Raw genomic sequence first — 17,179 nt, 5'->3', positions numbered from 1 at the left:
ATCAAATCATCTTCAGGCTGATGTATGAACAGTTCTGCAGTCATTCAGAACAGTCTGGGATATGGATTCCAAAGACCTACTCCTGGAGTGAACTTTTTATTCTAACTAACAAGCCAACACAGACAATAGCAAAATGGTAACACTTCAAGTTCTGTATGTTGTCTCAGGAGTAAACACTTCCTGCAGACACTCCCAGGTGTATCTATATGGTTTTGACACAAGCCCACCTTAGGAATCTGACTTTACAGAGACCCACCAGCTCCTGTCTGTGTAGGAGGCCACAGAACACAGAAGAGTCAGGGGATCTTCATGCCAAACTCTTGGGAATGTGTTGCATTTGGCTTTTATGATGCTTTATATGACTTATTATCATAAGACAGCTTTCTTTTCTGCCTATTGATCTCTTTCCATGGCACTAGGTACTCATCTTTCTGGGGTCGGTCAGTGTGTGATGAAGGAATGACTGAGTGCTTGAGCCAGCGCAGCTTGGCATCCCTTGGAGTGAACCTGGTTCACTGAGAGATGGCACCATTCAGACCCCATCTAAGGTTATGAGGCTCCAGAAGGGCCTCACTGGGGCCTGGAGCCTTGGGGTATGGGGTCCTGAGGTCCTTGGGGCTTCCCTTTTAGCCTCTCTCTCTGTTTTGCAGATGACATGGCAGAACTTCTCCTCGGGGAGTCGAAGCTGGAGCAGTACCTGAAGGAGCACCCCCTGAGGCAGGGTGCCAGTCCCCGAGGCCCCAGGCCCCAGCTGACTGAGGTCCGCAAACATCTGACTGCCACCCTGGACCGAGGGAATCTCAAGGTACTGTGGGCCTCTGAGATGAAGAGGGGATGGTGGGAGGTGGTGTCATCATCTCCTCAGTAGTGTGTGGTTGGAAAAGATGCCCAGAGACGAACTAGCCAGGTTTGGGGTATATCTGCACATCCACCGTGGCTGTGTTCTTACAAGCAGGCCAGCTGTCTGCATGACCAGCGTGGCAACCCCCAGCTGGCCGCCCACCTGATGAGTCCTCAGTGACACATCCTCCCCAACAGGAGCAGTTGGCTCGTGAGGTGCTCTAGGTAAAGCTTCATGTATGGCCCAGAGCTCAACCTGATGCTTTGTCCCTTCTAGAAAAGAGAGAAGTTGATGTGAGTGTCATTAGTGCACAGTTTCCTCCTAAATCATGTGGCTCATGAATGTAACAGGCTGCTGTGGCTCAGAGCTGTGGGGGTTTCATCCTGTTGCCAACAGGCCTGGCACTACTTCAGTGTGGGTGGGAACAAGGAACTTCTGCTGCCTGAGTGAGGACCCTCAGCTCCCAGCCTGGGACAGCTCAGATTCTGCTCTGCCTTCTGTCCAATTTTGCACTCAGCTCCCTTTCTGCTCTCTTCCTCTCTTTGGTTTTTATGAGCCCCCTTCCACCCACTCTTTTGCCTTTTGCAAGGGACCTCTGGCCTGTGGTTGTCTGTCCCTCGTCCTGCCCCGTTAGCTCACACTTCCTGGCCCTGGGCGCTTCCCACCCTGAAGTCTGGCTCTCACAGCTTTCTGAGGTCGCTCTCACCAAGGTGGCTACTACATCCCTGCTCATCTTCTCTATGACCCCCGCTTTTCCGGAGGATGTATTTTCCATGGAGGACAGAAAGTCTTTGGTGAACTTTTGAAGCTCTGACTTTTTCCTTTTAATTGATGAATTTGCTTTTATTTTTCTTTTCTTCCCATCTCAGAATCCTCCAGAGCTATTTGTTTGGCCTTTTCTCTTGTCTGTTGGTGCGTATTTCTTTCCCCATCTGAAGCCATATTTTCGTTGACTTTATATTTTGCATCTGTATTGGAAATTCGGGCTTGGTCCTAACTTGCTGTGTGACTTTGGGGAGGTACCTTCTCTCTCCATGGCTCATATCTCCAGATTTAAATGGAGTAAACCCCGGAGGAGTGCCTGTGAGCCTTCACTCTGAGATATTTTTCCTCTGGCCACTCTTTAGCCCTGTTGCAACTGAGGGCTTGGCCTGAGCTAGTATTGATGCCTGTGATTGTCCAGCCCAGGCTTCTGGAAGCCCTGACATAGCCTCCTCTGAAGACACTCCACTCCTGTGTCTGTCTGTCTCTACGTCTGTGCTGGACACGGCCCTGGAGGCTGGTTCAAAGGAAGCCCGTGTTCCTAAGGCCTTGCTGCCTCGTTTGGACCTTAAACCCAGGTCTTTGCCTTCCTGCTTTTCCTTCTCAAGGCCAGGCCACACTGGCTCAGAGTTAGGGAGCCATTGTCTGTGTGTCACCTGTTCTCCACCAAGGATCTTCTGGTGACCCTGGTGGTGGGTCTTGGTTGGTAGGAGGTGAGGGAGGGACAGGAGCCCATGTGGCTGCAGCTCCGGCCAGTCAGACCTAACAGTCCTGTGGCTGTCTGACATCTAGCTCAGTTCTTTCCCACTCCTAACCCCACCTTCATCGTGGAAAATTGTCATTTATTTCACCATTCTCTGCAGTCCATCCTCTATAACTCAGTGTGGTAGTGAGAGCATTGAATTTCAAGTTAAAATTCTGGAGTTTGAGTCCTGGTTCTGGCTTTATAAGCTGTATGATCTTGCTAAGTTACTTAACCTCTCTGAACTTCTTGTTTCTCAACTGTAGACCTTCGTAGCTCAGGACAGTTTTAAGCTCAAACAGAAACACACCAAACACCTGTCACTTCCTGCTGTTTTATTGTGTCTACCTAAGTTTTACTCCAGCTGCTGTTTTCTAGTCTCTTCCATTTTATAAAGAATGTGCCGGAGTTGCACAGCTTTTGCACAAGTGTGTTGCCCCATTCACACTGGCTAATGTGACACTTCCTTTTTACTTGGCCTTGTGTCTCAAGCGATTTGTGCCTGGGGAGAGTGGAGTGAGTCAGCAACACTGGGCAATGGAAAGAGCCCCAGACCAGGAGAAGGGAGACCTGGTTTCTGACTCAGGGCTGGAAACCAGCTCACCGCAAGTGAGGCAGCCCCGGGTCCGTGGGGCTCTTCTCCCTGCATCAGGCAGCTGAGTGGCCTTGGTCCTGGCCAAGCTGTTTGCTCACTGTACGGATGGACTTGCCCAGCAGGTTCCTCCCAGGTGTCCGTCCTGTGCCTCCGGACTTGTCATCTTCTCCAAGCTGATTTTCCATCTGTTTTCTTTTTTTAACTTTTGTTTTTTCTTGTGGTAAAATGTACATAACATAGAACTGACCATTGTAACAGTCTTTCAAGTGCACAGCTCGGGGCCTTAATCACGTTCACACTGCTGTGCAGCCCTCCCTGCCCTCTATCTCCAGAGCACTTATCTTCCCAAACTGAGACCCATCCTCATTAGACACCGACCCACATTCTCCCCTTCTCTTCAGCCTGCTCAAGGCAGTGCTTCTTAGATGCCAGAGGGCTCAGGGCAGGGGGAGGATGTCGAGTCTCCTCAGAAGCCAGGCCGGTCCCCATGGCGGTGGAGAAGCCCTGTGGTGGCTGCTTTTTTCATAGCTCTTTTTCTCCCTTCTCTGGTCTGCTTTGGTTGCTCTGTCTCCACACATCATCCTGATTTCTTGCATAACGTCCTCTCCCAAGGGCCGCTCCTCAGCCCCTTTTGCTGCCTTCAGTTCTCTTTGAGCATCCTCTGTGGGGCTGCCTGGTGTCCCTGCTGCTTTCCAAGAAATGCCTGGGAGCTGACCCTGTGGCCTGCATGGGTGCTCTGCTGTGCTCTGCCTGGGCCGCTGTGTCTTGCTGCCTGTCTGTTAAGGCTGTCAGTTGCATGGTGGTGCAGCTTCGTGGTGCTCTTCTGCAAGCTGAGACATGTACCCTCGCTCGGGAGCTTGTGCTCCCAGGAGAAGGCCTAGGAGAGGGTGCTGGATCTGTTTCCTTGTCTAGATGGCTCGGTCATCTCTTCTGCCTCCAGCTGTTGAGACGTGAAGAAGGGCCGGGTAGAGAATGAGGCTGGTGGGTGGACTGAGGGGTGGGGAGGAAGGTGAGCTGTCTCAGAGCTGGTAGAGTCCTCAGCCTTAGGACAGGCAACCCTGGTCCATACCTTGCTTCACAAGCTTCAACTGCTCAGTGGGAACAGTTTGCCCTGGCAAGAAAGCAAGCCCTGACTTTGTACCCATGGTAAACCTGTCCTTGGGTTGTTTGGGCTGCAGTCTGTGTATTGCTGTGCCGGGCCCAGGACCCTCCAGGAAGTGGGGGCAGCTTTCCCTTGTCAGCTGGTGCGGACTCGCATTGCTCATGTTTTACCAAGGAAGCATTCCTTTCATCCTTGGCCCAGCCCAGGGGAGATGCAGGCTTTGGTTTTGTTTTTTCACAACAGCTTTATTGAGATACAAGTGACTTGTCATATAATTCATCTATTTAGTGTACACTTCATTGGCTTTTAGTATATTCATGAAGTTGCACAAACATCACCTCTCACTTCCTTAGCCCATAGCCCTATGTACTCACCAACCCGCTTCCTGATTCTATAGATTTGAGTGTTCTGGGCATTTCATATAAATGGGGTCTGATAATTTGTGGCCTTTCTGACTAGCTTTTTCACTTGGGAGTGTTTTGGGGGTTCATCCATGTTGTAGCATATATTAGTACCTCATCTTTTCTTATGACTGAGTAATATTCCATTTTATGGCCATACCACATCCTGATGGACATTTGGGAAATTACTGCTATGAGCATCCGTGTCCAACTTCTCACGTTGGGCGTTACGGGGTTTTATGACAGCAGATGGCTAGGTCCTGAGGGAACATCATGCATAATATTGTAGGAAAATGCTTTTTCTCCTTTTCCTTCTAGTCAGAATTCCTACAAGAATCCAATCTGATCATGGCCAAGTTGAATTATGTGGAAGGAGATTATAAAGAAGCTCTGAACATTTATGCCCGGGTGGGCCTCGATGACCTGCCCCTGATGGCCATCTCTCCGTACAGGTTGCGCATGATTGCAGAAGCCTATGCTACCAAAGGTGAGTCCCGTGTGCTTTTCCCTTGGGTCCCTCCCGTTCTCTGGAGCCAGCACAGCCTTCCTGGGCCCTCTGTTTGACTCCTGTGCCCTTGGCTATGATTAACTTGGTGATTCCCAGCTCAGCCCCACCTCATGTCCTGGATAATTTTAAGCCCAACACATTGTTTCCTCAGAGGTTCAGTTCTTCAGTTATCACTGAAGGGAATGAAGGAAAGTATTTTGGTAAACTTCCTTGATAATTAACCTGCAACTTAACCAGGATCTTTTCTTGGTAATTAAGTTACTGCACAACACATACAAGGATACATATCATATGGTCAACTGCCCATGTGGCCAACCATGTTTTTATTCATTGATGTCACCTCTGGGTTAATTAAGGCCAATTACTTGATACATGATAATAGTCCTCTGATGGTTAACAGGTCTCTATTCAGGGGACAGGAGGAAGTGTAAATATCTCTACTGCCACAAAGGAACTCATAATCTTGTGAGAGGATGCAGTGCCATGGAAAGAAAAAGGATGGACAGGCAGGACATACTGCTACTCTACACAGGTTATTATTTCCAGGCTGCCAATTCCTCCTCTGTGATGGGTATAATCATACCCACTTCAGAGAGTGAGGAGGATGGAGCCAAGTGGTATATGTGAAGCACTTAATATAGTACCTGGCACATACTCAGTGCTTAATCAATGACAAGACAGCACATGGTGAGAGCCAGGAGTGGGTAACACCTTTTCAGAGGCGAGAGAGGTCACTACAGGCCAGCAGGGCCAGGTGGGCTTCCAGGAGGAGGGACACTCGGAACTGGACTCCTAAGGCCATGGCAAGAAGTAGACCATCTGGGCCAGCTCCTCTGCTTTCTGAGCCTGCTGGCCAGACCACGCACTGTGGCTGACTGTGGCTGGAACAGCAGTGATCTGGCTACTTGCGTGCTGTCAGCACTGTCTGGCTGAGATTCAGGGCCTGCAGTGGTCCAGCGCGTCTGACTCAGTTGTACTGTGCAGCACCGATCAAAGACCTGGCCAGAGGCATGTTCTTCAGAGCTTGTGACAGCCTTGATGTATTCGCTCAGTTCCCTGGGGAGCCACAAGGACTGCCGGGTCCATCTAATTCATCTTCTAAATGTCCCTGTGGTCTGGGAAAAAATGCCATTGCTCTTGACAGGGCACTCGGATAGTTCAATGGGCAGGGTCCTTGAGGCTGTCTCTGGGGTTCTGAGAGCATCTGCTTTGTTTGCATCAGTCTGAGCTGTGGGGGCTACTGGGGTCTGTGTTGCATCTGCCCTCTTCTCTCTCTGTGCTCACCTACCTCCCCATGTGCCTTAGGCTGCTGGGAGCTGTGTGTGTGTGTATGTACTGAAATGAGAACAAGTGTTTGCCAGTCACCTGATTGACCTGGGACCCAGTGGATTGTAACCAGGAGTTGGTTTGTTGTTTAGGAGTGGGAGGTGGTGCTGGGTTCTGCTGAGCACCAGAGCTCAGATCTTTGTCTTGGCTCTGGGATGAGTGGAGGCAGACTGTCTGCAGGTGGCATTGCCAGCTCAGTATGTGGCTTCCATGCAAGGTGGGCAAAGAAGACAGGAGACTTGGACCCTAGGTCTAGTCCTGGGTAATCTGTAGTTAACAGTGGGCCCCCAGCCATGAGTGTGGCTCTGGCTCTTGGGACCCTGGCTGGCTCCTGAGAGTCTGAGCTCTGAGTAGTTTCTGACTTTTGCAGTTACAAGCAGATTCACATGTGATCGGGAGAGGTAAGGGTCATTTTGTCCAGCGGAAGTGGCTGGTGAAAGCCTAGGAGCTGGTGAGAAGCAGTGTAGAGTGATGATTATGAGCACCAACTCTGAACCCTCTGTGTGGGGCCAACTCCCATCACATTCACTCTCTGGCTATGTGAGCTTGTGCAAGTTCTTGTACCTCAGTTTCCCCATTTATCAAGGTTTAAGGAGGTTATAAGAATTACATAAGGTAGTATATAAAATGCATCAAAATCCCCCACAAATAGCATGATATAAATACTTGCTTAGAAATGAGTATTGATGGACAGTGGAGACTAGAAGTGACATGAAACATGCCAGCCTAATTTGTAGAAATTGTCAAAGACGAGAGATTGTCCAAGGAGCTCAAGAAGCCATTGGTCCCTCCTCTGTTTTTTCACCAAGCTAGAGAGTTTGCAAGGGGAGGCAACTGACAAGGGAGTCCACTAGTGTCAATGTACAACATCCCTTAATTCGCAACTTGTGCCACGCTGTCCTGCAAGCTGCCTGAGATGGGCTTTATTTCACCAGGGCAGTGATTTCAACACTTTTGAGTTAGCTGTTAACATTTCAAAATTGAGGCCATTCATTCCACTTAAATATTTAGTTTTCTGAGTCTTTGGAAAGAAGAGAAGAGCATTCTTTTCATCCCCCATGGCAAGACCAGGCTGGGGCTTAGTGACAGCCACCCCTTGGGTGGCCATGCCTCCAGACTACCCCTTCGTTTGTGTGACCTGAACACTGTGCGGCGGAATTGACCTGCAGAGTTTTCCATGGTGTCCTGGGGTCTGACATGACCAGGGTTCTCGCTACAGCCTGGAAATGCCATTGAGCCCACAGGTCTGGTCTTCCAGCATTGACTGGTAACTCTTCCCCCTGCAAGGACTATCAGCCTTCATTCACTGGGACTCAGAGCCAGCCATTCAGTTACCGAGGACCTCCTAGGGGCCAGTGCTATGGTGAGGCTTTCCTGTCCCTTTTATTTCTGCACACTCTGAGTTGACAGTGAGAGAAAGGAGAATGAGTGAGGTCTGACATCAGTGGCCAGCTACACTGAGAGTCCTCCCTGCCAGGTGTTGTGCCCTTATTTGGGTATCTGATTCAGTCTTCACAACCAGCCCTTGAGGTAAATGCCATTATTCTTTCCACTTTACAGATGGGGAAACTGGGGCACAAGGAGATTAGAGAAACTTGGCTAGAGTCCTACAGCTAGAATAAGGTCAGGCCAGGACTTGACTTGTGCCCTCCCTTTGGGTGACAGATGGGGGTGCTTAGAAATAAATACGGTGGAGAGTTTAGCTCCTAAGCCCATGATTCTCTTTGCTCTCCTCTCTTAAATATGCACTGGCTCTCCCTTGGCCAGGTAGGGTTTCCTCGGAGAGAAGACATTCAGGGCTCTAGAAAATGCCCTGATTTGTACCTGCTCCCCTTCTCACTCCCACCCCAGTCTCTCTTGGAACCCTGCACTTTTCTGTGTTTCTCCCTAGAAGTTTTCTCTAAGCTCTGTTTCTTGTCATCTCTGAAGCCATCTGGTACTTACCCATTTAGAATTGGCCATATTTGATGCCATCATAGCCCAGTGGGTTAGGATTGTGTGGGAAATATATTGGAATGAGTTGTACCATCATCAGATGCCCCTGCCGGTCTGATTCCTCCAAAGGAAAGATTCTCTCTCGTTGACTTGCTATGCTCAGGACATAGCACTGTATCTGGTACATACTTGCTGCTCAATTACTGATACCATTTGTAGATGTTCCCTTGGTTGGACTTTTTATAATTTTGGTGATTCCAGGAGCCTCCGCTCAGAGCCTGCTATAATCCAACCACCTTCTAAAGGTCCCACCTATGATAGATGAGACTCTAGGAGGACATCTAGATATAAACCATAACATTTCACTCTTGGCCCCCAAAAGATTCATATACATCTCTTTATGCCAACTGATTTAGTCCATCTGTAAGAGTTGCCAAAAGTTTCAGTATTGCTAGAAGTCCAAGTCCAATTCCAAAGTCTCTTTTGAGACTTAAGGCAGACTCTTAGGTGTGAACCCCTATGCTTATCAAAGAGAAGTTAAATACTTCCAGCATACAATGGCCTGGGATAAACCTTCCCATTCCAAAAGGAAGAATGAAGAGAATAGGAAGGAATGGGACTAAAGCAAGACTGAAATCCAGCAGGGCAAACATTAAATCCTGTGTTCCATGTCCAGGCTCAGGGCAAGTTGTGGCAACCCATAAACTCTGAAGAGCTTGGGTGGTCCTGCCCCTATGGCATTGCCAGTGGTTGTACCCCTCATGGCTTCTCTCTTGTGCTGGCTTTGCTTACTCCTTGCAGCTTTCCTCAGATGTCCATGTTCCTGGCTTCTCCAAATTCCTGGGGTCTCCACTCCACTTTCGGTTTTATTCTCATGGCTTTACACACTATCCTCTCATAGGCATAACTCCTGGCCTCCCAGGCCCTCTCCTGAAATCTGGATGGAAACCTTCCTTACTGTACAACTTTTCATTCTGCATGCCTGTAAAACCAGCACCATGTTGGGCTGGGGATTTAGCTCAGTGGTTTCACCGCCTGCTGTGCAAGTGCAAGGACCCGAATTCAATCACTGGTACCAAAAAAAAAAAAACCCCAAAACCAGCACCATGTTGATAATGCTAGGGTCTCCTGCCAGCTTAAGTGGTACCTGAGCCCCCTTGAATTGTGGCTGCAGAAGCCTCTGAGTGGCTGGGGATGGCTGAGCACTATGAACTGGATCCCAAGCAACAAATTTCGTAGGCAGCAATTCTAGAGCACGTGGCCCTGGAGCTTTCTCCTCAAAGAAAAGTCTTTCACTTTTACAGTTTTGAGCCTGCAATGAGTGGGGCCTTCCTCTGTCCTCACATGCCCTCAAGCCACCTTACCTCTCCTCCTGTTATAAAGTATTTGGCTTCTTTTTAATGCTAATCTTTTCAGCAGTCAAGCTGTGCTGTGCTCCATTTTTGTGGGAAATTTCTTTCTGGCAAAAATGAAAACTTTTCAAATGGGCTTTTTGTTCCTGATTTTCAGTATAAACCTGATTAAAAGCAGCAAGCAGTATCCATACTACAGCCTGAATGTTAGGCTGCCTTGAAATTTCCTCCACCAGATTAATTAGCCCATAATCTCAGTCTCCTGCAATAGCAAAATGTAGATAACTTTTCTGCCACAGTGTAACACAGAGTCCAACTGCCAGTGGAGTCCTCGTTCCCAACTAAAACCTTCTGATCCCGGTCTTTCATCTGCATTTCTAACAGCTTTCTGATCTTCTGAGCTCCAACCAGAGTCTCCTGTCAAACTTAGCTTATAGTGTTCTAGGGCTGCCTCTCCAACAGACCTCTCCAAACCTTTTTAATCTTCTCCTCCCACGAACAATTTCCAGATGCTCTGAAGCGCATGGTCAGGCCATGTCTCGGTAAAGACCTCATTCCTCATTCCAAAATCTGTCTTAGTCACTTCCTTGTCACTGAGACACAATGCCCAACTCTTGGAAGTTTAGAGAAAGGATTTATTTTGGCTCACAGTTTGTAGAGAATTCAGTCCATAGTTGGCTGGCTCTGAGCCAGGATGGTGTGGGACAGGGACATGGCAGAGGAACAGCTGCTCACTGCACAGCAACCAGGAAGCAGAGAGAGTCAAGGGAAGAGCCAGGAAGGGAGATGTAACCTTCCAGGTTGTACCCACAGTGACCTGCCTCTTTTGACTAGGCCTTCATGTCTAATAGCAAGTCAGCTATAATGATATATAATCCAATCACCTTCTAGAGGTCCTGCCTACAATCTCATGAGGACACATTTTGTGGAGACATCTAGATATAAACCATAACAGTGGCTGCATTTTCGAGATCCTGCTCGCATGGCACCTTCATGGTCTGGTGCTGGCCACTTTTCTGGAGGCTGCACATTCATTTTGCCTTTCATCAGGGAGCTGCTAAGACATCTCAACTCTCCCTGCCCCTGTTCCTTCTGTCTCTTAAAGTTAGAGAAGCCAAGAATGGAAATGGGAGAAGTGGAGAAACTGTTTGGCTTCCAGCATTGGGTGAACCAAGTGAGTGGAGGACTTGTCTTTGGGATAGACACTGAGGGAGTCTCCAGGACACAGTGGCCACAGATATTGTTCTCCCAAGGGGGGAGCCTGGGAACAGTAAAGAGTGGGTCTTAGACCTGCTGGACATGGGGTGACTTTCTGTAGCTAGGGCAGTGGGAGATGGTAGTGCACGACTTTCTAGAGATAGCCTTTCTAAATAGACCTGGTATGTACTGTGCTGTGATAAAGGGACTAAACATCTATCACTCTGGTCAGGGACACATTGGTCCAGGTTTGTGGGGCAGCTCCGCTGTCTGAGGTCGTGTTCCTCTACCATCCATTAGGGCACAGTTGTCGTATGTGAGAGTGAAGGTGGGTTGCTAGCATGCTGCAGGTTATAGAAAGGGAAAAGAGAGCGAGGCCTAGGATGAATGGAAGTACCATCCATCAGGTCTGCTACCATCCGCCAGTGAGAAGTTTCTTGTAGGACCATAGCTGCCAGGCCCCTGGGACAAAGAAGAAAAGAGGTTGGGGGTAGGGCATGTAAGCCTTTGGTTAGACGTGTTCATCGTCTCTTTGACTCCCCTGGAACTACTAGAGGATTCCAGGAGAAAGAAAGGGCAATGCAGGGCCATGGGATGTGGGGGGCTGGAGCCGAAGAGGAGTGAGATTAGGAACCTGCAAACAGCAGGTGGCGCTTAACTTCCTGCCCAGGTTGCATAGTGCCAAAGCAGAGGACTGACTCCAAAGAGTATATGGGGTCTTCTCTCTTATAAATGCTTTGCTTTCCAGTGGGGGAGACTTCCAGAGAGGGGAAGGGATTTTCCCCTTGTTGCACACGAACAGGGGACAAGGCCAGAGTGAGGGGAGGCAGATGAGGTGCTGTTTCCTGATAGGAAACTTTTCTGCTAAGTTGCATGATCTTTGTGCCTAGGTGGAGAAGGTGGGACCACGTTGGGGGGCTGTACAGAGCTCCCTTCATCTTCTTCATTCCTCCTTTGCTCTTAGGTTTGGTATCTCTCTACTGGTGCACAAATTAAGAGTGTGGGGCTTTGGAGTCCAATTGCCCAGGTGTGATTTCTGGCTTTGTCACTTATTCACCCAAGTATCTTGGACAAAGTGTGACTTCATTGGGTCTTAGTTTTCTCACCTGTAAAATGGAAATAATAATAGTATCTATATAATAGAGTTATTACAGGGAATGAGTACATGTAAAGCACTTATCACAATGCCTGGCAGATCATCAAATGTTAGCTGCTTCTGTTCTTATGTATCCCTTGGGCTTGACCGCAAGTGGATGCACCTCCTCAGATGCCCTGGTAGCTTCCAGGTGCAGGGTGAAAGAGAGCCTGGCTTTCTTCCATCAACACACTCGTGCCTCAGTGGATCTACCTTGTCCAGATGTGGGACCTGGGATCAGTATTTTCAGAGAGAAATCTTCAGGGGGAAGTATGAGGTCCAGCGGGTAATGCCGGAGGACGGGGAATACCCAGGCCCAGGGCAGCTGGAGAGGTTATCTTAATGGGATTGCTTGAAGGCATGGCTTAGGTGTGTGTCCTGGACTTCATCAGTCTTGCCCAGGGCTGACTGGAAGGTTAGAACTTTTTGGAGTTGGACCTGGGTGAATGATTTAACTGTAAAAGGCTGTTCACATTTGCATGGATCAGGTGCCTCAAGTAGTGTTGCGTTTAGAGGCAAGAGGAATCATATAACTGTCTTCATAAGTCACATGCTAAGTGCACTGGCTGATGAAAGAGGATCTTAGAGGAAGAGGAGCTATCTCAGGGAGGAGGGCTTCCCTTACCAGCCAGGAGCCAGAGGCCAGTATTTGGGAATTGGCTCCTATAGACTGCGGAGCTCACATACCTGAAGTTTCTTCTTCTTCTTCCTCTTCTTCTTCTTCTTCTTCTTCTTCTTCTTCTTCTTCTTCTTCTTCTTCTTCTGCTTCTGCTGCTGCTGCTGCTGCTGCTGCTGCTGCTGCTGCTGCTGCTGCTGCTGCTGCTGCTGCTTCCTCTTCCTCCTGTTCTTCTTCTTTTCCTCCTCCTCCTTCTCCTTCTTCTTCTTCTTCATCATCATCTTCATTAAGTTTATTGGTACATTTTAGATGTACAATACGATGACATTCATCATTGAGAATTTGTACCTTTACATGATATATCTTGGTTCTTATTTTTTCGCCCTTCCCCTGCCCTCCCTTCAACCCCTCCACTCCTCCCTATTTACAAATACTGTTTCCATTTTTTCCTTTTCTCATATTTATTCCTTTCCTTTCTTTCCTTTCCCCTACCCCTCCCACTTCCCCTTCCCCTTTAGACCTTTCCTTCCTAGTTCACATGATCTATTATACATTTTGATCCTTATTTACACTTTTAGTTTTTCACTCTAGAGAAACTATTTGGTATTTACACATGTGTGTCCTATTTATTTCTGTTAAGAGTATGGCCTCAATGCTGATCCATAGCTATAAATGTCTCTAATTTCTTGTTCTTTATGGCTGAATAGTACTCTATTATATAAAAAAATCCCCAACAATACATTTTCTTTATCCAGCCTCCAGTTGATGGGCAGTTGGGCTATTTCCAAGTTTTAGCTATTACAAACTGTGCCACTATGAACATGGGTGCACATATATCGCTGTGGTATGATTCTTTTAATTCTTTGGGGGAAGGTACCCAGCAGGGGAATAGCTGGGTCAAATGGGACCTCTAATCCTAATTTTCAAGGTATCTCCATAGTGATTTCCACAGTGGTCGCACCAGCCTGCACTCCCACCAGCGATGGAGAAGGGTTCCTTTCTCCCCACAGCCCCACCAGCATTTGTTATTGGTTGATTTCACGATAGCAGCCATTCTTTCTGGAGTGAGGTGGAATCTCAGTGTTGTTTTCATCTGCATCTCTTGAATGACCAGTGATGTTGAACATTTTTTTATATGCTTATTTGCTGCTTTTACTTCTTTGTCTGAGAAATGTCTATTCATTTCAGATGCCCATTTTTGAATTGGGACTTTAAATTTGGGAGGGGTCTGTTTTTTTAAGTTCTTTGTATATTCTAGATAGTAGTCCTTTGTCTGAGGAACAGCTGGTAAAAATTTTTTCCCACATTGTAGGCTGTCTCTTAGCTCTGTTGGTGGTTTCTCTTGCAGTGCAGAAGCATTTTAATAAGATGAGATCCCAGTTGTTGATTCTTTGTGCTAGTTCCTGTGCTACTGAAGATTTGTTCATAAAGTCTTTTCCTATGCCAATGTCTTTGAGAGTTCTACCTAACGTATCTTATAACAAGTTTAGTGTTTCTGTTTTAATATTTAGATCTTTGATCCACTTCAATTTTAGTTTAGTGCTCAGTGAAATATATAGGTCTAGTTTTAATCTTTGGCAGGTTGACATTCAGTTTTTCCAGCAGTGTTTTGTAAAGAGGCTGTCTTTCCTCCAGTGAGGACATACTTCATGTTTCTCAGAGCCCAAGTGAGGAACAGTAGGGAGGAGGTGGTGATATTACGTACCACTTCCCCTTGGCAGACATCTCACCCTCTTTGACTTCCTCACTGCATGGAACTGGCCAGGAGCTCTCCTTGGACCTGCTGTGTGTATTAGGAGCCCACTCTCTAAGCTGGGGTGGCAGAGGAGAAATGGACATGACTGCCTTCCATGAGAGGCTGCACGAAGGCCATGGGCACTCTTGGGCCAGGCTTTTCAGAAGTCTGACAGTTTCCCCAAAGCTTGTAAGTGCTAATCTTTTTTTTTTTTTTTCGGTACTGGGGATCGAACTCAGGTCCTTATGCTTGTGCAGCACATGGCGAAACCACTGAGCTAAATCCCTGGCCCGCTAATCTTTAAATAAAGAACCCACCTCCAAAAAGATTTGGATCTCAGCCCTCCTTTCCCTGCTTGAAAGCACAGTGTCTTCACGTACTCACAGACCTCAGCCTAATGTGATTCATGTTCAGGCCAGCAGACCTTTTGCCTTTACTGACAAGACAATTTTAGAATTGTTCACTGTCAACTGTGCGCCTCCTACCAGAGAAAAATGTAGAAATATCAGCACCAGGGAGACAATGCACCGATCATGGCATTTCTCAGGCACTGATAACGCATTTGTTTTTCCAGCACACTTTGGTGGTGTGTTGGCATGTCAGAAAACGCTTGAAGCAAGCTGAATTAGAAATTTTTCATAGTAAGTAGTTTTAACTTAACCATTGTCATGTTCCATATGTGAGACCACAGAGGAAACATATATCTTTAGTTTTCCTCCATAAAATATGAAAAAAGCTGAAGCATGAGAGTGTATCTGCTCTTTCTCCTCAGGGCTGATTCTAACAACACTGGATATCAGGAAGAGGTTAGACCCCAGCAGGGCAACTTGGAGACTGTTTCCTAATAGATGCTTTACTTTTCTACTTCAAAGCTAATTTTCCCATCCTGGAATGTCTCCAGGCAGCAGCCTTCTTTCCAAGGAAAATGAAAACATGTTCCTGGGGTTCTCAGGCCACTGACTGGGGCTCCATCCTTGGGTCCCAGGAGAGCATGGATGTGGTAGGTTGGCTCCAGGCTCCTTGTGCTCTGACTATGCCCAAAGCATTCAGGGTGGGCAGTGCAAGTCCTCTTTCATGCTGCCCTCTCCAGGCCATGGACTAAAGGCTTCTAGGCCAGGTGGTTGCTTTGCTCAGCTGGCAACTTCAGGAGCATGATGATCAGGGCTCATCTCTCAGCCGCCTAGGAGTGGCAGGGGAGTTCTGAGGGGATCTGAGGTTACTTTTGGTTTGGTGGGGATGTACGATTGGAGGGCCAGTGAGCAGAGCAGTGGCAGGGTATTCTGTCATGGCAGGTGGAGCGAACAGGTGTGTTCTGTTCACAGATAGGGGGACAGTGGGAATCCAAGTCAGCAACTAAAACTCCATCCCACAGGGCTTTCTGGGTGTGGGGGCTGTGGGCATACATGGAGGGCAAACAATACTCGAGGGGTTCACCCCAACCCAGGCTGGAGACTCATTCTGAAGTTCTGCCAAGATTCTATCCCTGACTAACTACAGTGGCAGCCAGATTTCGGGCTCAGAGACAGCCTTTGTGATTCTTGAGTCAGTACCTTCCCTCCTGCTGGTTCTCATCTCTGGCTCCAGGTAAGTAGAGCAGCTTCCAGCCCTGATTCTCTTAGGTGTGCTCCTCAGGGCTCAGCCAGGTTCTCAGTGTACCTCCTTGGCCCCGACTAGGTGACACTCTCACCCTTGGAGTAGTTGCCAGTGACATGTGTTGTGGCCGGCTTAGCCCAGCATGAAGCCTATGATGAAGAGGGATGGTCCCATTGGGGAATCAGAGGAATCCAGGGGCCTTTATTCCCCTTTTGCCTTTGAAGTGGCCATTGTAGGGAAAAAGGAGAAAGGAAACTTGAGGAGCCAGGTGACCGTTCTGTGGCAGGGTCACTGTGGTTTGGAGATGCCTTGGGAGCAGACCACGTCAGGTAGGTCAGTGCTGAAGGAATGGGGCTTTGGGGGCACCATCGCCTGCTGGGGTGAAGGACCTGGCTCACATGCACAGAGGGCTCCAGAGGAAGAAACCCTCATCCCTCCGTAGGGCAGAGCGTGCAAAGGAAACAGCATGACATCCAGCAGCAATCTGTGCATAGAAGTCCTGTGCCATAGTTATTTTTGAGGCTATTGCCCATGGAACATCTAAGTTGTTTTAGTTTTCGTATTATAAATAAGCTCTGTAAGCCCTCTTACCCGCCCCCCCTTTTTTTTGTGGTGCCAGGGATTGAACCTTGCACTTACTTGCAAGGCAGGCACAGCACCCCTGAGCTAAATCCTCGGCCCTCTTATAAAATACATGTAACATAAAATTTATCATCATGGCCATTTTTAAGAATACAGTTTAGAAGGGCTGGGGTTTTAGCTCAGTGGTTTCGCCACCTGGTGCGCAAGCACAAGGACCCGAGTTCGATTCCCGGTACCGGAAAAAAAAAAAAAAAAGAATACAGTTTAGTGACATTAAATACATTCACAGTGTTGTGCAGTCTCCACCACCACCCATCTCCATTATTCTTTCCATCTCTTAAATTGAAACTCTGTGTCCATTAAATGAAGTTTTCACTTCCTACTCCTCCCAGCCCCTGACAACCACCATTCTGTTTTGTCTGTATGACTTTGTCTACTGTAGGTACTTCATATAAGTAGAGTCATGCAGTATTGTCTCTTTTTTTCACCAGTACTGAGGATTGAACCTAGGGTGTTCGTATTGAGCTACATCCCCATTCCCCAGCCCTTTGGTTTTTTGAGACAGGGTCTTGCTAAGTGGCCCAGGCTGGGCTCCAACCTGGGATCCTCCCACCTTAGCCTCCCAGAGTGCTGGAATTACAAGTGTGTGTCACCACATCTGGCTGCAATATTGTCTTTTTGTGACTGGCTTATTTCACTTAGCGTAATATCCTCAAGATTTGTCCACTTCGTAGCTTATGTCAACATTTCCTTCCTT

The 17,179-nt window shown here is 47.9% G+C and overlaps 1 protein-coding gene across 6 annotated transcripts in view; it reads left to right on the top strand.

Annotated features, from left to right (window-relative positions):
- Ttc7b (tetratricopeptide repeat domain 7B) overlaps nt 1-17,179 on the top strand; it is a 236,444-nt gene that overhangs the window by 22,757 nt on the left and 196,508 nt on the right. For 4 of the 6 annotated variants that reach the window (XM_004837069.3, XM_013065309.3, NM_001303304.1 and 1 more), the window contains 2 exon segments: nt 651-805; nt 4,762-4,930. In XM_004837069.3, the coding sequence (XP_004837126.1) occupies nt 651-805; nt 4,762-4,930 (324 nt within the window). 6 annotated transcript variants of the gene reach the window in all.

Source organism: Heterocephalus glaber, unplaced genomic scaffold (genome assembly GCF_053883595.1).
Source record: "Heterocephalus glaber isolate CG9 unplaced genomic scaffold, H.glaber_assembly_v1.0 deba00001608, whole genome shotgun sequence".
NCBI classification, from domain to species: Eukaryota; Metazoa; Chordata; class Mammalia; order Rodentia; family Bathyergidae; genus Heterocephalus; species Heterocephalus glaber.
Note: the sequence above shows the minus strand (reverse complement) of the source record. Positions and strands in the feature narration are given on the sequence as shown.